At 39.8% G+C, this 22,050-nt stretch overlaps 2 protein-coding genes across 2 annotated transcripts in view; one reads left to right on the top strand and one right to left on the bottom strand.

Annotated features, from left to right (window-relative positions):
- Nucleotides 1–21,713, bottom strand: part of LOC134883049 (guanine nucleotide-binding protein G(i) subunit alpha-2-like) — a 33,927-nt gene extending 12,214 nt beyond the window's left edge. The window contains exons 1-2 of the mRNA XM_063911156.1: nucleotides 21,394–21,713; nucleotides 21,030–21,175 (exon numbers count right to left, since the gene is read on the bottom strand). Coding sequence (XP_063767226.1) covers nucleotides 21,030–21,147 — 118 coding nt within the window. The 5' untranslated portion in view covers nucleotides 21,148–21,175; nucleotides 21,394–21,713. The remainder of the gene's footprint in view (nucleotides 1–21,029; nucleotides 21,176–21,393) is intronic.
- Nucleotides 10,686–15,378, top strand: LOC134883048 (uncharacterized). Its single transcript, XM_063911154.1, has 2 exons — nucleotides 10,686–10,877; nucleotides 12,613–15,378. Exons 1-2 carry the CDS (start codon nucleotides 10,788–10,790, stop codon nucleotides 14,392–14,394), a joined length of 1,872 nt encoding a protein of 623 aa, XP_063767224.1. The 5' UTR covers nucleotides 10,686–10,787; the 3' UTR covers nucleotides 14,395–15,378.
- Nucleotides 21,714–22,050: the final 337 nt, after the last annotated feature.

The following is a 22,050-nucleotide window of genomic DNA, read 5'->3' as shown; positions in this document are numbered from 1 at the left end:
TGTGAGAGTGGGAAGGCATTGAGGTTTCATGTCTTTTAGATACTGTTCTGAGAAGAAGGAGTGTTGCTATCTTTGAGAAATGGATCGCTTGAAACTCCTGTCGTGTTACCTTCTTCTGTGAGGCTACTCGTCTTCTGGTAAAAAAGTAGTGGCAGCATGACCCCATATCTTTCCATCAAGACAAATGGTTTTCATGTCCTCAAATCAGCAGCAAGTTAATAGTGACAAGGGCTGCAGTGTGAGGGGAGTCCGGAAACAAGCAGGAACAGAAAACAAAACATAAAAACAAAAAATAATTGTAAGAACAATCAGTGACCTATCTGTTTTTGGTGTAAATGATTTAATTTTGAGCTTACAGCCAAGATAAGTCACCTTATAAACTGCATAGGTAGCGTAGTAGCTGCATACATAAAGAAGGGAGGTAAAAACTGCTGAGTAGAGACAAACCAGCATCTCTCCAACAAACTCTAAAACCTTAAAGTTGGATATTCCAAATTTAAATTGGAGTGAGATTGAGGACAATATGAAGGAGAGCTAGGGAGTATAAATCATTGTAATTAAAAGGCGAATAAAGAAGAGGACAGATAGGAAACACTGAGAGTAAAGGTTGACAAATATGACAGATGAGCAGGAGATGGAGTGGGTGGATAGCAATTCAGAGAAACTGGCAGCATGTGAGCAGATTGGTCATGGAGGGCCCTATTCAAAAGAAAACCTGGTGCAATGAGGACTAACATGAGTGTTTGGTAAAATAATGCATCAACAGGTTGTCCACCATTGTGCACGGTTTGTTTAGCAACTGCAGGATCAAAGTAAAAAGCAAAGCAAAAAAGTAATGGGAGCTTAATATTCACAGTGCTGAAATGAGCAACATGAAGTACAGGCCTATGAGCCTTTAGTGAAACATCTTGTGTTGTGTTCCTGCTTTTTGGCCTCATTTCAGTGCCGGCAGATTAATTTCACATTACAGCAAGCAAATGTAAGATATGAGCTATTCAGAGGATGGCAGTTTTATGGAGAGCGCAACATCTTTAAATCTCACTGAAGAATGCTCTTAAAAACTTCACAACTAAAGTATCAAGTCAATTAATTTACTTACTAAGAAGCTTCTCTTAATGGCACTAAAACCAAGATTCACTTTTATAGACTGTTGATTTACAATAACAGGTAAGTAATGTAAGGTCTGTTGGGATCCTAAAATGTATCTCTTGGTAAAAGGCAAAGCTACAGAAACTAAAACAAGTGCATTATAACTTGGTGTCTATTAGCAATAACTCTTAACATTTCATCCAGTAAATCACATTTCTTACATAAAGTACCATTGTACATATCTTATCATGGACAATGCACAGAAAGACATTATTCAAACATAACACAACATTTACTAAAGAATAATAGAGGACTTTACATTCAGTTCTGTTGTGTACATGCTTATAGATTGAATTACATCTACCAACCTAAAACAGTCAATATAAATATCAAATAAAAAACAAGACAGTATACTAACTAGATCATCTTATACCAATTTACCCTGAAGTGGCTGAAATGAGAGAACTAAATTATGTTGCAATCCATCCAATAGTTGTTGAAATATTTCAATAAAGAAATCAAAATGTCCACCTCATAGTTGCGCTAATCTGCCAACCAAGTGAAGAAACAACTCAGCTGAGGATGTTTGAAGTGACAACCACATACGCAAACAGGCAACGTCATAAAACCCTTCGGATATTTCCAAACAATATCACAGCATGCTAAGCCTATAATCACAAACACTGCATCTTTGTGTTCACAGCCCACTGCTGTGGCATTTGTATTCCTCCTGTGGAGACATGTAATGAATCTCAGGATATGCCAGCATCATACTCCATCTATTGTCTAAGTGATTGCTGTGGGAGGATGACTCACTGGCCTGGCTGTGACACGATTCCTCCTTTGCTCTCACCCTGGCCTCCTGCCCCCACCAATTGCCATTGGTGTCACGACTGCTCACATCCAACTAGCTTTTACAGACTTTTAAAAGGTTAACCTCCTCTGGGCGTTGATGACACTGAGCAGAATACACAACAATGATGCTGCGGCTATTTAAAGCCCTGTCGCAATATGTACTGAGGGAGCTGACTGACACAAGTGGGCGTGATTAAACACATGTGCAGTTTTCTTACACAAAGAAGTTTATCTGTACATACAGTTTGAGATGAATAGAAATCATTTGAGGAGGAAAAATGCTATTACTACTAGGTATGAGATTGCCATTTCATAGAATTTGAGCACCTATGAATCCAATATTCTTGCATGACGGAGTGCAACATTTTAATTAGGATATGGAGTTTATTTTTGGCATAAAGCAAGCATGCATTATTCTAAATGGCAAACTGGACTTCTGCAGGATTTTCTTTTCGCTTGTTCTTGAAATGCAAATGCACATGCACCAGGTTTCCGGTTTGCAGAGAAAACAGGATGAACGTTTTCATAGAATTGATGGCAATGGGACCACAATCATGATTGGGATATTTTGGGACTGTATTATGACATTGTTTTTTTTTTCCAGATACATTTCTACCCAGGTACACCGCAAGAATTACAATACTCTCAAAAGATTTATAAAAAATATCCAATGACTCCAAAAATGAACATCCCCATCCAGCTTTACATAAGTGCATTTAGCATTGAAGAATTTTGTTGGAATTTGTTAGATATTTTACCGATTTGAAACATAAACAAAATGTAACCATTATAATCCTACCTTAATTATGTAAATTCATTATGCTGCCAGAAACACATAGAAACACACAATTGATGACGTTTTAAAGGGATTGATGGTGCGCGTTCAATATGGAATGCTAAATTGCTCATAAATTCAACCTGACAAGTCTATAGTCAGTGTGTTTACCAATCTCATGGTTTATCAGGCTCAGCCTCTGCAGTAGTCTGTGGAAGAAGTGCAGGTTACGATTATTTATGTGTGTGACCGAAGACACTCATTTTTAAGTGGAACACACTTTGATCTAGTCCATTACCCTCCATCAGCAGGCTGTTTTTAACAACCTCATTTTTTTGTCCAAAACCTGAGATCAAGCCTTTTCTCTCCTCTTTTATTAGCCTGCAGATAGCAGCAGGTTTTAAATTATTTCAGGCAGCTATTCAATAGATGAAGGTAGCCAGTTGCAACAAAGACCTGGACTAGCTTACTGTATCAATCCATTCAGTTTCTAGTGTGTTACTATATACAAAATAGCATCAGTAGCACAGGTGTTTCATGAAGCTCCCTCCCCTCACTAAACCACCAACCTTTTTTCAGATGCACAGTGAACAACGATTGAGGAATTCTACATTGCTAGATACAGCACGGTATGCTATTGCCTGAAGTGGAAAAGTGGGTCACCAGCCTCACAGGGAGCAGCGTAGCTTCACTGCTTCGCTCTGCAGAGGCGTGCTGCACTCTTACTGTGAAGCCAGTGCAGTATTGAATCCTCAGTTAAATGTGGACAAAAGCAGCATCTATACATTTATGTGACCTTGATATAATCTGCAAAATATTACATACGACATTGCTAACAAACATATTGAAGCTACTGTATTAACCTTAAACAAAACAACCATTAGCAGAATTATGTGCCAGACACAAAGAAAGTGATTGTTCTTCAGATTGTACACTGACAGCTAATTTCTGTAGAAAATGGTGCATAAATCATCAGATTCACTTCTGCAGCTAGCAACGAGAGCAAAGCAGATAAAAGGAGACGGTTTAAAGACTGATGTTTTGTACAGCCTGGGGAAAACAAGCATCAGGGAGAATTAAAAGAGTGACATGTGGAAGCTCATTCTGATGCATACAAATCCACAATAGCACACAGAGCACAAGACAAACACATCTGATAACATGACATCCATTTTTGTAATGCAATCAATGCATATTGCCTGAGAAACAGCACTGAGCTTATATGAGGATGAACAAACACTTAATGACACACTTTAGTATCAGAAGTGCATCTCTACTTTTAATCCTTTTAGACCTCAGTGCCTCGGTCAGCACTATCAACCATCCTGCTGTAAATGAACCCCTGCGGGTAGGAGTCACTGGCACTGCTCTTGACTGCTTTATACCTTCAAAAACAACCTTTTTATTTCACTTAAAGCAACTCATCATCCTCCTCTGCAAACAGCATGATGAGCAAAAAGGCAGCATCCTTTGTTTAGTACATTTATTTCTACATGACTACTGTGGTACTGACATTAACTTATAAATAATAAATTGATTTGCACATCAAAAAACAAGGTGGGTTATAATCATTTTCAATTGTTTTTATTCTTATTAGCACTTTCAAAAACCCAGTCAGATCCCTGTGAAAAGCCCCAGATAAAACTTTTCTAATCCCTCGGGTATGAAGGACTGAGTTACAAAATAGCATGATTTGGAAATAGTTGGAGGGATATACTTGGATAGATTTTTGACACTGATTTGCCCATTATTTAAATCCTTGGCTGAGACACACTGTCAGGGAGAAATGTGCTAAGATTACCTTACATTACAAAAACTGTATTCTTGTTTTTCCACATATTTGACACATGCACCTCGAAGGTTAGTAGAATGCTTGTTGCAATACATTATGAACATCTTAGTGTGCAGTTTCATTACACACACACACACACACACACACACACACACACACACACACACACACACACACACACACACACACACACACACACACACACACACACACACACACACACACACACACACACACACACACACACACACACACACACACACACACACACACACACACACACACACACACACACACACACACACACACACACACGTATTCCCTTTCAAGACATAGAACAAGAAAAGGTTTAATCCGTTTGTGTCAGAAGTGTAATTTCTTATTAAAGGTTTTGAAAGTATCAGGTATCATCAAGAAAACACACCATCATGTTTTACAACAGATCAATATGTAACAGGCTAACTAAAGTCCCTATTAGTTGAACTAATCAAGTGAATCCATAGTGATCATTGATAACAACACTTGACATGCAGAATTATTCCTAGACAGTTCAATAATGTAGGGGAGTGAGGAGGGAATCAAAAACAAAGGGCAGGTCAAAAGTCAATATACTTACTGAGATCATAAGTCTAGTGGCAATGGGATGCTTATCGACAGCATATCTGTGTCTTGCATCTCCCCTATTAGCGAGACAAGAATAAAGAATATTGGCAACAACAACCACTGTCGGATTTCTGATGCACAGGCATAGCCTGCATGATATAATTCATGTGTAATCACACTGACAACTTTGTTTGTGAATATCTGTTACTCCATAAGTTCTGTTAATCAAAACAATACATGTGATTTCAATATGACAGGTCCAATCATTTTAAAACTCTAAAAAGCTTCCCACATGCTGCTTTTCTGTTCTTGAGTACTGATTAGGGAAATCCAAGCAATTAAAAGCCTGCATAAAATACAGACTTTAAGGCGAAAAGTAAAGAGATTCATGGCTTTCCTACCCTCGCCTCTAATCAACCTACTGCACATAACAAGTGATCCCTCACATATCCAACCATCATAGCTGATGTTTGCCTAGCTGTCATACTGCTTACCCCCACAGTCCCTTGTTTGTGCATACAATCATGTCAGCTTAACCCTTTGCACTCGCACACAAGCCAGCAAACAGATGAGACATCAGAATTTGCCAGCTGCTGCAGTGTTAGACCCCATGAAGCCGTCCTGCATTCTGTTGGCACACCAGATTGTCGGGAAGAGTGAGGGCTTTGTTCGCCCCAATCAGTGCCACATGGCAAAGAGTGCAGTTGTGCTCAGACACTTGGAGGAGGAACACAACATCTTGAAATGGCTGGTGGTAAGGCCTTACAAGAGGCAATTTCAAAATGATGGATTCAAAAACAGAGCCACAGAAAATTAAATATTCTCAGTGCAGTATTAATAATACCCTTGTGATTCCCACACAGCTATATTTTAAAAAGGGGCATGGTGTTTGTAATTTAATAACTCACATTTGCACGCATATATGCGCCTTTGTGTACGTTCCATAAATTCCCATGAGACCATTAGATACTTGCTGTTTATTATAGCAACCATTTCATTACTGTTGAAGATATTATGCCACTTCCACCTTAAACACATGTCTAAATATTGGTATGTGAAGGCCGGACTGTGCCAAGATGGTAGTAAAATGATGAGTGGCTTCGCTTGCACATGCACTAGATGAGTTGCCATGGTTACACCACCATTTTTCGCAAAAACTAAATCAACTCATTTACATGTTTGTGTGGGCCGACGGTAGAGTGAACTATAGCTCTCTTCAAGGATGGACTCATTCAGTGACAGCTTCTACTGTGCTGTTTCGGACCTCACATTGGTGTGTTCTGTTGTAAACTGTAAAGAAAATGATTGAGGAAAACCACGGTGGAATTTTGTCATCTGTGTGTGCCTTTGAGTTTATGATACATGATGACTCCTTATTTATTTTGAAAAGCTTGAATTATCTCTTCACGCTGTAACACTGTAAAAGTCCACTGGCAAAGTCGGCAGGCATGACTCCCAGTTAGATGTATTGTGTTGTAATGATGCTTTGACTTAAACACTTAAGCTATCCATTCATCTGGAGAGCAGTGCTTGTGTCTACATAACCTCTCATCTCAAGTGCACCAGGTGATTCTGCTGATCAATAGACTATTAAGTGAGTTCTTGAGTTGATTCGGGGGAAGCACTGAAGGATGAAAGTCACTGATTAGTCTCAAGTCTCACTTAACTCACTGCAGTGTAACAAGAGACAATAAAAAGCCGCTCACCTGTAATAAACTGTTAAAAAGGAAACTCAACAGCGATATCTTTTTTTCCCCAGAAATCTTGACCCAGTTACTAAGAGATAATCCTCAGACCTTGTAGTGGGCAGTTTCATATAGGGACTCTTTTCGTTCTACTATATCACCATGCAAAAGGGAGCATGCAAGCAGGAGCAGGGTTATTACTGAAGTTTTTGCGCTTAGAGCCCCACTAACCAAGGACGTCCCATTATTTCTGAGGAATGGAAGAAGTCTCTAAGCTGTTATAACGAACAAAAGAAAATAATTAAATAACAACTTTTCTATTAAAATAGTATCTACTTATAAAACCTTCATCACTGCCAAATGTAGTTCATAAGCCTGAGCGCCGCCTTGAACCGTGAAAACTACTGACAAATGAACGATACAGACTGGATCCAACACATGGAGGTATATCACAAGAACAGACAAGAGCAATTAAGAAATTAGTGAGTCAAATCTTCCATTGGTTTGTGTCTTACTCAAGTTTTACCATCCTGGAGATTAATGTGTGATCGACATTTCAGGCAGACGATCATAATGTTCATAATTTTCCTAATGTAAAAATTGGAAAACCAATCAAAAGGGTACTAGTCTTTTTTTAATTCCTGATTCACCCTGTATCGGAATCATTTACTCAAAAAATAGACCTGGGCTGCGATCCAAAAGTTAAACAAGTGACATCCTATGTATTTTCCTCAACAGAAATGTAAATCAGCTCCAGTAAGATATGAAGGATCATTCAAAGGGACTCAACCATAAGGAGCTAATTCAAATGCACTAACAATAGTAGGATGCGTAATTATGCAGCAGCAGATTTAGGTGACGTGGTCTTGCTAATGCTTGAAATGTGGCCGACGCAAGGATTTATGCAATGGCATTATCTCTTTTCAACTCATGTAGGATGGTCCATTGTTCCACTACAGGAGATAAGAAAGGAGGCATAGAGAATCCATATTTAGATCATTTGACCTGCTCTTGGCTGCCACTTACTACTGAGTCATATCACCAAGTTAGGAACCTTTCTTAGCAGAAAAGACAATTAAACTGCAGCCTGCATGTTTTACCTGGAAAAGGATAGGTGTAATGATCAAATGAATGATGACTGACTTACAGTTAGGTAAGCCAGTTTTAGGGCCCTGGTATTATCCTTATTGGCTCAGTGGCATGGCTTTGTGAGAAACTTAAAAGGTCCCCAATTATGCTATATTTAAACAATATATTGTAGGGTCATATCTATACAAAACATGTCTGTCAAGTGTTTTGCTCAAAATACCTACAGATCACCCATTGTAGCCATGCCTCATACCCCTCTATTTCAGCCCTGTTCATGAAGTGCTGATTCTGTGACTGTCACTTTAAATTTGATCTGAGCTGAAGCTGGCCACGCCCCTTTGGAGCTCTCTCTGTGAAAGTCTTCTACCGCGAGAAACTGATACACATTGCGCATTGTTTCTGATATAGCACATAGCTTGACATGTTCGTTCTTCAGTATATATACAACAACTCTAAGTCCCTCCTGCAGACATCCTGCTGAATACACAGACACACAGAGCTGCTGCGGAGGGGATTCAGCTTGCGACTGTATATGGGGGACGATAGGTTGGGAAGTGTCCGGGGCGGGACGTTGCCAGGAGTTCAATGTAAAGCCAGCCCACATTTTCCTTATTATGTCATTAAGAAAGCAAATCTGGATCAGCTCGTTTGTACCCCCGTTTTTAGAGATGTGGGTTGGGAGGAAAAGAGAGAGGGTTGTATTTTCTAACACTTTGTGAGTCTCCTTACACACCGGGGACACATATTTATGTATAAAACACATCAAAAAGTGCATTTTGCATAATAGGGGACCTTTACTGCTATAATCTCAACCTATCCTCCTTTATATTGCCATCACTCTCCAGCCACCTTTATTTGTGAAAAAAACAATTAAGAGGTCATGGCCATACATACCGCACCCCCTATTTCTTTGGTTTCACGTTATTAAATTGATGTTGAGACAGGAAACACATTGGTCCTAACAAGAGTTTGGCTCTTGACGAGGATCTCTTGCACTGTTCACGGTAGAATATGAAAAGAGTAGGAGGGAAATAGATAAAAGAAGCATTGTAAATTATACATGGGGCTGATAATGGAGTCGTGATTGAAAACAGAATGAAGGGGAAGGATCAGGTTTGTCATTTGCAGCATGCGAGTATAAATTTGGACTTCAGAACAGAGGGACATTTTATTTTTGATCTGTGATAAATTACAACTTAATATATTGCTTGTACCCTCTGCGTTAAAGACAAATACTTCATATCATATACAGACCCCACATCACACACACAGGGCCAAAAAGATGTGCTGTGCCTTTGCTCATTGGTCCATTGTGACCCCGAGCCAAGCTGCTTCATTAAAGAAATCTGCAAATCCCCCCTTTATATTCTGAGTAGAGGTCATTCTTTAATGCTGCTATAAAGAAATACATTTTAAAAAATACCCAGGGATTTATTGGATGTTGTTAATTTTAGTTTGAAGAGACAACTCACCAAGGACCATCAGCTGTGTAATCTGTAGAGGTGAAAAATCTAAATCAAGGTAACAAAAAACTTCCTCAGTTAGGCCGCAGTGAGGGTCCATCTTTTGCTAGTTCAGCACATATAAACACATGCATTTATTGAAGACTTAGTGGTATACAGCAGAGACGTGACTAACAGTAGATAAGTATATTCTTTCAGTTTGTGGGTAGTTGTGAAGTTGTCATCTCAGGATGGCCAGTCTCACCCTGAGCCCTCCTCTCCGTCATGAGAAGTGAGTCATGTCTGTGAAGCACTATTATTATCTTATGCCGGGGGTGAGAATTAGATACAGGCTGCAGTGAAGGCTAATTTAAGGGGGGTTCAAAGGAAAGAAGAAGGGGGAAAAAGTACATCCTCATTCCTCACTTAGCATTTCTGGTTTAAATTGTGTGAAAGGGAAACTGAAACTGCCCCTCAGGTATGACAGTATCTAACAGCTGTAATTATAGATATATGTACAGTGGGGCAAAAAAGTATTAAGTCAGCCACCAATTGTGCAAGTTCTCCCATTTAAAAAGATGAGAGAGGCCTGTAGTTTTTATCATAGGTATACCTCAACTATGAGAGACAGAATGAGAAAAAAAATCCAGGAAATCACATTGTAGGATTTTTAATGAATTAATTGGTAAATTCCTCGGTAAAATAAGTATTGGGTCACCTACAAACAAGCAAGATTTCTGGCTCTCACAGACCTGTAACTTCTTCTTTAAGAGGCTCCTCTGTCCTCCACTCCTGTATTAATGGCACCTTTTTGAACTCGTTATCAGTATAAAAGACACCTGTCCACAACCTCAAACAGTCATACTCCAAACTACACTATGGCCAAGACCAAAGAGATGTCAAAGGAGACCAGAGACAAAAAGTTTTGCCCCACTGTATGTAGATTATAAATATGTGTTCCTTGTTACATTCAGTATGAATGTTTTAGGTGTTTTTGACATAGAATTTTCCTCCACCAGAAGTCAATGCAATTTATCTGTTTTAGGGGAGACTGGAGAGGCTTTGAAAGCTACGGTGGTGTATTGCTATCACACTAAAAAAAATAATAATTATCACGTTATAACGTGATATTTTCACGTTATAACGTGAAAATATAATTATCACGTTATAACGTGATATTTTCACGTTATAACGTGAAAATATAATTATCACGTTATAACGTGATAATTTCACGTTATAACGTGAAAATATAATTATCATGAAATAACGTGATAATTTCACGTTATAACGTGAAATTATCACGTTATTTTGTGATGAGCTTTTATCACGTTATTTCATGATATTTCACGTTATAACGTGAAAACATGGCTTTACTTTGATACACAGCCAAGCCAGTCTACTAGCGCGCTTCCCTTTCACTTGAATGTCCAATCTGTAGCGTTTAGGCCTACTTGAGAATGGCTGAAAATGTGGATTCTCCACTCTGGAGATTTCTTCGAGGTCGGGGTGTTCCAGAGGACTGTCTCTTCCGAATGGAGCAAGATCATGTAAGTGTATTTTACTGTCCTCAAATTGTAGTTTGCTGTAGAACTGCTGAACATGGCTGCTAGGTGCTGTAGCGAGCGATAGGCAGTGTTGGCAGTGCGCAGCCCTGCTAAAATGCGGCAAATATGTGACCTTATATCAAAGATACTAAAGTCCTATTTTACAGTCTCTGCTTATATCAGCTATAAGCTCTGACTGACACATGTTTGTGGTTTTCAATTTTCACGGATAAAGAACAATATTGTTGACGGCATGCACTAAACCGCAAGGGTAAGCTAATCTGAAAATGGGGGATAGTTGCTAGCTATTTGGCTTCTCCAGTAAATGGGAGTCTGCTCCCAAGCGCTGTCCTGTTTGGACTTTGGGCACTTTCCCCGGTAACTTCGGTAAACGCTCTCTTACGAGCCTTAAAATGGCACAGCACTTTGGACACACCATCATCAGGGCCTCACATGAACTTGAGTAGCCTATTATTAGCAAAAACATGGAGTGGAGGGATCCTATGTTGTTTCAGAACTGTAGTTTTGGTATCACTGCAATACTACAGTTTTTACTAGAGAAGGCTGTAAACGCAATGTTTGGACACTAAAAACTGCTTCATGAATAACCTTCTGTACTTCAATGCAGAATGCAATACTTTTAACACGAAATGTGTAGGCAGTCCTATCCTGCAGGGTAAAAAGAATAGCTAGTGCCTGCTACGCCATCGATCGACCGACAGATAGGCCTAATAAAGGGCGCCATATCTAAGGCTGTTTGCTTGTAAACTCTGATTCGGGTGATGGTTCAGTCAGTCTAGCGTTTGCCACGGCACAAATAGCAATGATAATCATTCCAAGTTTTGAGTCATTCCTAGGTATATCTAAATAACATGTGAAAAATCTACAGATTTATATAGTGAAACATACTTTTTTTTAACGTCAAAGTTGGAGATTTCCTATTCATTTTTCCATAGGGAGGCAACGAAAGGGAAATCCGCGTAGCCTACTATGAATAGGACCAAAGAGATATCAATTTGAAACGTTCACAGTTGTTAATTCACATTAAGGCAACTATTTTTTGTTTTAAAAGTTTTCGGAAATATGATGATTAAATGTCCAAATGAGATATCATCTTAAATAGGCTATGTGGTTTAAAAAAAGACCTATGCAGCTGTTGCAGCAACAGGCTAAACTTAAAACAAAAAGCAAAATTCCCCCTACATCACATATTCAAAATCTACCTTCTAGAACAGACTTTTTTCAAGATGAAGGTAGATGCAGGTAGATTTTAATATGATACAATGGGGTTTAAGGATCAATAAAAGGAACCATTACTATTGCAATTTGTTTTATGTTTGGCCCTTTTTGGGTTTGATTGACTGGACAATTAGTGATCTGAGTTTAGGAGTGTCATTTTAGGCTATATGGCCAATAGTGAGAAGTTGATTGATGAGACTTGATTTTTTTTTGTCTTAATTCCTTCAAAAGGTGAATTTTAAAACACACTGAGCAACAATTGAAGAATACATTCATCATTTCAGATAAAAGGATTGAATTAGAATGTATTTAATTACCAAACAAATGATTATTAATTTAATTACTGTATGCATTCATTGTTTACTTGTTATAATCACTTAGTCTCAGTTCATAAAGATAATGGTATCATACTACGCCCCTTCTTTGATTCCTGTGTGTGTACATATAGTAAGTTGTGTAGTCTTGTACTTGAGTTGTAATTATTATTATGTCTTCACAGATTGATGCCACAGTCCTTGATTATATGGATGACAACACTCTGGCTGACTACATCCCAACTTATGGAGACAGGATTGCGGCAAGACGCTTCTGTTTGCAACACAGTGCCACTGCCAAAACAAAAGAATCTGCAAAACATTCAATGCTGGAAAAACTGAAGAGAAAAATGGGCATTGCTGTGAGTGATGAGAACAATAACCAGGAGACGTCTACCAAAAGACAGAAAATACATTATGCAACGTGCAACAAATTTGCAGAAAGGAAGACAAGAAAAGTGGAGTTGGGATGGATTCACGAAGGCAAACAAGTCAGAAAGCGCAAAGGAGGGGGGACAAGGACCCTTGATGTACCCAAAGAATCAAAGAAGACTGACATACTGCAGTATGCCAAAGATATTTTCTTCCCAAATGGAAAAAATAAGCTAGGAAAGTTTGAAACATTTAGCCATGACATAGTAGATTATCAGGAAGAAGCTATTTTTGATGATGCTATTACAGTTGGGGAACTCTACAGCGTACTAAGAATGGGAGTGTTGAGATTCTACCTGTGCACAAAGGTTCCAAAAGATAAAGATGCTGAAGAATGTGTCGGGGAAGAATCAAAGATGAACCAACAAATGCAGAATAGCATGCATGAAGAGGACGAGCTGCCTCTTCAAACTGTCGATATAGAAGCTTTTCTAGACACATCTGAGGTGATGATTGGCCCTTTTCTCGGAGAACCCATGGCTGGCCAACTGGATGACACTTTGTTATATCAACCTGACCTGCTGCTCAATGAGGACACTGCCATCATATCAGTCATATTCCCCAGTGCAAGCTCAGCACTCATCATTCCAGACACAGCAAGTGACAACTCATCCAGCATGTCTCGCTCCACAAGTGCAGCAGAAATTGCTCCCGAGTCAGCTATAGATGATGTAGCAGGTACCTCTACAGATTCATCTGTTGTGAATATAACACTTAAACTACACAGGGTCAATCTTCTGGAAGAGATGATAGCCCAATTCAAGGATTCAGCACTTCTCAAGCACTCCCTTCGATACACTTACATTGATGAAAGAGGAGCCGACCTCAATGGTGTCTCAAGGGACGTGTATGCTGCATTTTGGACACAACTTCTGGACCACACAGCTGAAGGGGAGGACCTGAGGGTTCCATCTCTGTGTCCTAAATGGCAAGAGGAAGAATGGAAATCCATCGGCCGAATCCTACTCAAAGGATTTCAAGACCATGGCTATTTTCCCTGTCGCTTATCCCCCGCTTTCGCAGTTTCACTAATTTTTGGTGAGAATGAAGTCTCAGATGATGTGCTTTTTGAAAGTCTTCTTCTGTTTGTTTGTCAATCAGATAGGAAGTTAATCACTACTGCCTTAAAAGAAGATCTTTCAGAGGACGACAGGGATGAGCTGATAGATCTGCTGGACCGCATGGATGTGACAGCCCTTCCAACACGAAACAATTTGAAAGGCATCCTTCTAAAGGTGGCACACAAACAGCTTATCCAAAAGCCAAGATATGCATCTGAGAAGATGTCCTTGATAGCTGGTGCCTTCCTAAAGGATGCATTCACAAGCCCTCAACATGTCTTGGACATGTATGAGGAAAAAAAAACCAACAGCCAAAAAGTTTCTGAAGCTACTAGAAGCCTCTCCTATGACTCAAAGAGAGACCCAGAGCCTTCGTTTCTTTCAACAATATGTTCGCGGATTGGATGCTACAGGTCTCAGACGGTTGTTAAGATTCATCACAGGGTCAGACATAATCTGTGTGAACAAAATTGAGATTGTGTTCACCCCAATAGATGGACTGGCCCGACGACCTGTGGCCCATACGTGTGGTGCAGTTATTGAACTGCCATGGACATATGCTACCTATCCTGAAATGCGCACTGAATTTGACAGCATTTTGACTGATAAAAGCGCATATGCATTCACAATTGTATAGAGTGGTATGTATCTCATCTGTCTCAGTGTAACAGGTTCATTTTTGAGAGACGGAGGTACACATCGTTTGCAAAACAAGCCTTTTTCTTTCAACATGTTGAGTTTCAGAGAGCAGAGCTCAAGATTTTACCACTTTTTTGTGTGACTGATTTTAATGTTAGTTGAGCTCAAATCTATTTCCATATGTAACCTGTTGATGAGTTCCCACAGAGAGCGATATGCTTAATACCTGTATATGTATGGGGTCGTGCTGCTCTTGTTTGTTTATATCTAAACTTGTTTTTTTATTAGGTAATTCATGTTGATGAGTTCCAGAGTGCTGTGAGTTCAAGACCGATTGATTTCAATGTTAATTGAGCACAAATCTATTTCTATACTCTTGTGACCTGTTGTTTTATCAGGTAATACATGTTGATGAGTTACCAAAGGCAGCAATGTGATACTACAATTGTTGCTATACATGTTACTACAAAATAAATGTAGACTTGCACTTATCACTCATTTTTTCACTGATCATATTGCATCATAATGTTGGGAAACACAAGAGTTTATTTTGTGTCATATTTAAGTTTGTTTTATCCTATAAAAAAAGAAAACATAACCACACTGAATTCTTGTAGGCCTATACATTACTTGGTAAACTACAGTAGGCAAAATAGATCAATAAATTAAAACAAAAATATTATGGTTGGGATCTGTCTATTCCTCAAATATGAAATGTTCAAAACAAATCAACACAGTTGACATTATAGTCCTGAATCAATACTCCAGAAATCATGGGGTAAATTGTGTAAACCAGGGGAAAAAATCACAGCTAGAATGCCTATTGCCACAAAGTTAAGTGAAAATAAAGACTTAGTTTGAACATTATTTGTCCTGTCTGAAAGAGAACATATGGTAAAAACGGGCAAAAGACAACCCAAATGTGTTTTGGTCTGTATGTCTCCCTTTACAGCAGAGTATGGATGGATGCTCGCAAAAAAAGGTACAGTTCAATGGCTTCCTCTGCAGTAGAGGGTGTGTGCAGATGATTTTCTGCCATTGCGAGACAGCAAATATCAAAAACAGTCTCTTCGCATGGAAATGGTCCTCTTGGCAGGCATTCCTCTCGGCATAGTTGTACTTGTTGAGGTCGTACAGTTTTCAAGTGATCTGTACTGCCAAACAGTTGTGGAATGCTGTACAATATGAGTGGTTGTCCACTTGGAGAAACTGCATTCCTGCTTGGGCGAATTCTGTGGCAGTTCCAAAGCTGGGCCACTTGCTGCAGCTCCCTCTGAAAAAAGGACTAGAAATTAGACTATGCAGGGGCCCCTTTTCAGACCAAACACAGCCCCTTTAGATAACAATGTGGTAGCCTACAGAATAAATGTTTTTGTTTGTTGATTCAGGCATTCAAAGACAAACTCATGTTGAGAAAAAATATATTATTTAGAACCTTGGGACAACCATAATGCTGATTACCTCCGTCAAGGAGGTTTGGTTTTCGGTCGCGTACGTTTGTTTGTCTGTTTGTCAGCAGGATAACTCAAAAAGTCGTGAACGGATTTTGATGAAATTTTGTGGAGTTGTTGGAAATGACAAAAGGAACAAGTGATTAGATCCGCATTAGCGTCTAGATGTTATGGCGTGTAGATGCTATGGCATCAGTGACCGCATGGTCTTGACGGAGGTTTGCGCTCTCTGAGTGCTTCTAGTTCCAAATGTATTTATGTTGGCAGAAAGTAACAGTTCTGACGGGTGCTGCTCCAGTACCAGCATTGTGGAAAATAATTATCCCCACCATATAGAACTTTTGGCGATATGTCATATTTAGTATTAAATTGTATTGAATGGATAAATCAAATATCACTATGGGAAAGTGCTTTCGTCAATCAATTGTGCCCCACTCAAAGCCTATTACATTTTGGCGACACCGTCTGGAACTTGTATTTCGTCAGCTGAGAGCTGAGATGCGCTCTCAGAGTGCGCTCCGACGCAGAGGACCCAATCTCACCAACAACCCTCTCTAATAGACGATCACAGTTATCCAAGGCAAACATAAGTTGAAACTAATATAATATATCCATTTAGACATTTAGCGTACATTTACTTTCAGCTTTTAAACAGGTACCGAGGTTCGGACTTTGGTGGCCTGCTGGCCACCAGGGCGCAATTTTGAACAGCCTGCAAGGGTTTGGTTTAAAGATTTTACGCTATAGGCCTAACACACAGGGAAACCAAGGTTTGTACCTACCTCAATTATTTCCAAGCACGTGAACCGAATAAGATTCATGTCCAAGAAATCGCCTGAAAAATGATCCTGGTCTTTGAGCTCTTGAAATGTGTTCATCCAATATTGCGCATGGTGTGTTCTCAGAAATCCCCACCATTGTTCAATTCTTTGATTATGGTTACTCGAACCGGTAATGTAGCATCTTTCGGAAAACGCATCATTATGGGTACCTCTTAGAAACTGTTGCATTTGCCCCAATACACAATTCTCAGTGCCCAGATCAGTTCGGACACGAGAGGGAGTGCCGCCCCTGCTGTCAACCTCATCAATAAAGTACCCCGCAATGACCCTAGGATTGCTACTGGTGGAATACGCGTGTAGCCATATAACCATACGCGAGAAACCGTCCACTGCGCCATTGATGCATATTCCATATGGTTTCAGCTTGTCATATGAATCCACATGCCATAAGAAGTTCGGGCCTGGGTTTATGTACCGACGTCGTCTCAGACGACGTCTTAACCTCAGCTCCACTCCTTCTGGGTCGAGAATTTTCAGGAGACAGCGAACAGTGGTCTGAGTAACAACCAAACCCGCTTGTATGCATTTCAAATGAATAAACCTGTAGCCATGCAACATTCCATAATGGTTAAGTTGCTCCTGAATGAAGAGCGCGACTTCCACCAAGTCTGACTGGGCTTTCCTCCTGAACAACCCCAAGAACTTCAGTCGCCTCCTTAGCGTTGGCATGCTTATTATAATTCCGTCCATCCTAAGAAATGCCAATATCTCCCAGTGTCTCAGGCCAAGTAGGAAATAAAAGCATATATTATCAGAAACATCCATCTCGGGCAATTCGGTTGCGCGTCGGGACGTTTTACTTCCTTTATAGGCTATTTCTTTGAAGCGAACGCTGTTTCGTCCATGTCATTATCTTGAAATAACATGAAATTATCACGTTATTTCATGATAATTATATTTTCACGTTATAACGTGAAATTATCACGTTATAACGTGATAATTATATTTTCACGTTATAACGTGAAAATATCACGTTATAACGTGATAATTATATTTTCACGTTATAACGTGAAAATATCACGTTATAACGTGATAATTATTTTTTTTTTTAGTGTGATAGCAATACACCACCGTATTTATCAGCCCTGGAAGCAGAGATGAAAATTTATGTTTCATAAGTCTATGATATAACATCTCAGGATCATTACAACCTCTTTAATAATTGTATTTTACGACCTATACGTTATCAAATGCCTGTTCAAGTGTTTTGGTATGGGCACACGTGAATTCAGAGGGTCTTGAACTTTAAAAACAAATATATATTCATACATAACAAAATGATCGGTTTTCAATTAAGAAATTATTATTTTGATATGCAAATTGCATTATAATTAAAGCTAGAGCAGCTGCCTCTTGAGAAAAGTAAGACAACAAATGATTTTAAATGTAGGTCCTCGAAAAAAAATCCTAGCCCCTTCTTTTAGTGTGATAGCAATACACCACCGTAGATAAAGGCAAGGTCAGTCGGTTACACAGAGAACTCTAAGATATGGCGCAATACGGTGAAATCAATGTTTGCTTACAACACTGAAAGTGGTGAAAGGAGTTTCCTGTTAACCTGCCAAGATTACTTTTTAGCCCGTTGGTGAAATTTAGCTTAGCAAAAGCTTGTGAAAGCTCTCAATGACTGGAAACAGCATAACTAATATACTATTAATTTGGTTCTGCTTCAGATATTTAGATTACATTTTTGTAGAGAGTAACATAGGGAGATTGAGACTGCTCTGTTGTCCATCCATCCATCTTCTCCCGCTTATCCGTCAGGGTTGTGGAGTTAACAGCTCCAGCAGCTGGTCTGTTGTGTTTGAGTTAAATATAAAGCTAAGTAGATGGTTAGCTTGGCACAAGACAGGAAACTGCTAGCCTGGCTTTGTTTAAGGTAACAAAGTCCAACATCTGTAAAGCTAACTGATGAACGGGTAACATCTAATTGGTTTGATGTGTGTAAAAAGTGTAAAACTGACAAATTGTTAGGGATGGTTATCAAGAATGTGTGTCTTCCATTTCCATCCGTTAAATGTTGGGCTTCTTTAGGATTTTTTCACTGTGTGCTGTGAGGGTCTAACGAAAGAGGTTGTTGTATTCTGCACGCGGTAAGCCCCCTGAGACTAATGTGTATTTTGTGATATTGGGCTGAATAACCTTTGTTTTATTTCTAGTTGCGCACTTTATTTAAATCGCATTCCACTGTGATCCATTCCTTTAACTGATGCTTTTACACAAGTAGTGCTGGCATAATGCGTACCAGTTCCCTGTATCCCTTGTTCGAGACTTGAGCCGTGATTTAGCAAGAGGCTCAGAGGTGGACCTACTCAGTTTCCACCCAACAACACATCAGGAATCCATGAACACTCGGATGGATAATAGAATAAAATGTTATCAATAACCAAGTCTTACAAATTGGGGTTAATAGGCGATTATGTGCAGGCCTGTTCTGCTGGTTGCCAGGCAACACCAAGACTCCAGTCATGCGGCAAAACCCCAAAACTGTCCTGCACATAACCACCCAACAACTCCCTGTAGACAAAATATGTGTGACTGAATTCCTCTGGACACCTTGTAAAATATTCACACTGCCTTAAAAAGCACCAGACCATGAGAGCTTTTAGAACCCTGCAATACATCACTGACACTCTTTGATAATGTTTTTGCTTTACTGAATTTTCTGGACAGATGTTTGACATTACTGAAAAAAAAGGTCTTGTAATCCCAATGCAAGAAAGATTGAATCATACGAAAAAACCTTGTTGAAGATGACAGATGGCATTAATAAATAACCACTGCTAGATTAAGGAAGTTAACCATGAAAACAAGCCGAGGAAGAAACATGCCCATAGATACTGTTTCATGTGATAACACTGAGGAAGGCAATTTAGAGTAAACAGCTAACTTAAACTGCATGTCTCTGAACTGCAGGGAGAAGCCAGAGGAAATCGGCACACACACAGAAAACCAATGGTTCTTTAAAAAGATGTGTTGCTGCTGCTAAACGAAAGACCTTTACTTTTGCTCTGTCAGTTCACAGTGAAACAACTATAGCACCGGTGAAATTATATTTTACGCAATATTTCAAAAAGAAACAAACTTACGATTTGAGAGTTGTAGAAAATACTTAAAAGATAAGTATGGATTTAAAGAGAGAACATATGGCATAGAAACTGCAGACACACAAGGAGCTTATTGCCTTATCAAACCTGAACAGCTCTTTGAAGCATTCTCTCACAAGTAGTTCAGCTAAACCAAAACAACTAGCTATCCCACAGCAGCTGTCTTGATCTTGTGCTGTATTACCAGCTCATCTGCACGCTGACCCTCATGCAACTCCAACCACCTCTCATGCGTTGCGTTTCTGGTTTTCGATAGTATACTGGTCAGCTGTCAGTTTAGTTGTGTGAACATTTAAACAAAAGGTAGAGGCAAATCTAAACCAAAAGGGCATGAAAAACAAAGATAGTTGAATCAGATAAGAGGGCAAATGTGAATGAGAGATTGTGTTTGTTATTTGTATGTGTACATGTTGAAAAGTAGGAGATGGGTTGGGGGGTGGTGTTTCTCTCACTCCACAATCTAATGAAAAACTGCTTCTTTTTTTTTTAATATTGTAAACAGACAAACACATTGTTTTGCTGTATTTCTTTCTAATAACTGATTGAAGTGTATCCATCGAAGTGCTAAAGTGTAACCATGTTAATGTTTACAAATGATCCACTGGTTTTGATAATTCAAAATAAGCTTTCTGGGTGAAATGCCAGCTCAAAGCCCTGAGGAGCTCTGCAGCATGTTGACATGAAGATATGTGACTTCTCTCCAAGTATATGGACACTTGTAAAATCACAATTACAGGATGTGTTTCAGTAGGAAGATATGAGCATTGAAGTGTCATCTATTCTATGCTGATTTGCACAGGCCACTGTCTTGGCTATTTGGGGGAACTGTAGGTGGCTCGTGCCTCTGGGATTTTTTTTTTTTTTTTTGGCACCTACAGATTGACGTTTCCCTTTTATTCATATTTGCTCATCAGCATTACATTATGGCTACGCAGATCGTGTCATGTGGTCTCCAGGTTTATTTACTGAATTTCAATATACAACTGTGGAGGTGTTTCTTTGCATCAGCATCAAGGATACATTTCATTTATTTAGTATTACCCGAGGAGCAACCACAAGCTGTGACCTACCTAATAAAAGCAGTTTCACTTCTCGGGCTGCCTTCTCTCCGTCCTCTCGGAGGTTTTTGTCGATCATCTTTGACCTTTCCGCGGCAGCCTTATCCTCGGCGCTCACCGTACAACCCATGGCTCCAAACGCAGGGGCGCACCGACCACTTGCGGAAAAAAAGGATTCAATGTTGACGGTCTTAGCGTACCAGCAGATGCCAAGAATAACAACGAAGCAGCTCCTGCGCCCAGCACTGTCTGCTAGAGAGGAGCTCAGCCAATTCCAGAGTTTTTACCCTGGCGTAAAAAGTCAGTGTATCTGCTCTCCTGTTCAAGTGGACGCTCAAAGGTGAAGCAGATGCACCCAGATAATTTGGTTTCTTACAACCAGGCCTTTTACCACCGCTGATCCATATCGAAACGCTCACAGCCCTCTGTCCTGCTACCACTCACAGGCTGAGATGCCTGTGCTTGCTGCTCCGCTGTACACTGTCTCAGCTGTGTGGTCGGCCTGGTGGGCAGCACGACTGCAGCAGTGCCTTTCGCTGTTATCCTCAGATATGTAATTTACTCATCCCTCATACTATCCCTCTGACGTTTAGAAGTGGTCGACCAGTTGAATCGACGTCACTTGGACAACTTGTCGCGATAGCCCAATTAAAACAGGTGAGCTCTCCCAAAGACCGGAGCACCCGGAGTGGAACCAATTAGAGCGCAGGCCAGTGAGGCGTGCGATCAGCAGTGCCGTGTGCAGACTGCAGTGGGCGCTGCGCCAGTCCTCTTAAACTCACATGGAAGCAGCCTCTCAGACAACATAACGTTATACAGCTAACTTTGACCGAAATGTGCAGTAGCAGGATTTCCTTTCGTAATGATTCGGGAAGAGGTATTAAAATGCCTATCGGGCTTATTTAATAATTGAAAATCCAGGTTATCATGCTGGCAGAAGAGTTGTTTTTAGCGCCCCCAAATGGACATTAGTAGATATTTGTTCTCTGGTAGATGACAGTGACTTTGCGATATACTCTGTAAAGCCAAAAGT

Source organism: Eleginops maclovinus, chromosome 20, assembly GCF_036324505.1.
Source record: "Eleginops maclovinus isolate JMC-PN-2008 ecotype Puerto Natales chromosome 20, JC_Emac_rtc_rv5, whole genome shotgun sequence".
NCBI lineage: Eukaryota > Metazoa > Chordata > Actinopteri > Perciformes > Eleginopidae > Eleginops > Eleginops maclovinus.
This window is presented reverse-complemented; position numbering and strand designations above follow the sequence as displayed.

Bases quoted from the DNA above. Each gene is read 5' to 3' on its own strand.
- LOC134883048 (XM_063911154.1), top strand. From the start codon at position 10,788: ATGGCTGAAAATGTGGATTCTCCACTCTGGAGATTTCTTCGAGGTCGG. The intron at 10,878-12,612 runs GTAAGTGTATTT...ATGTCTTCACAG, and splicing joins TCCGAATGGAGCAAGATCAT to ATTGATGCCACAGTCCTTGA.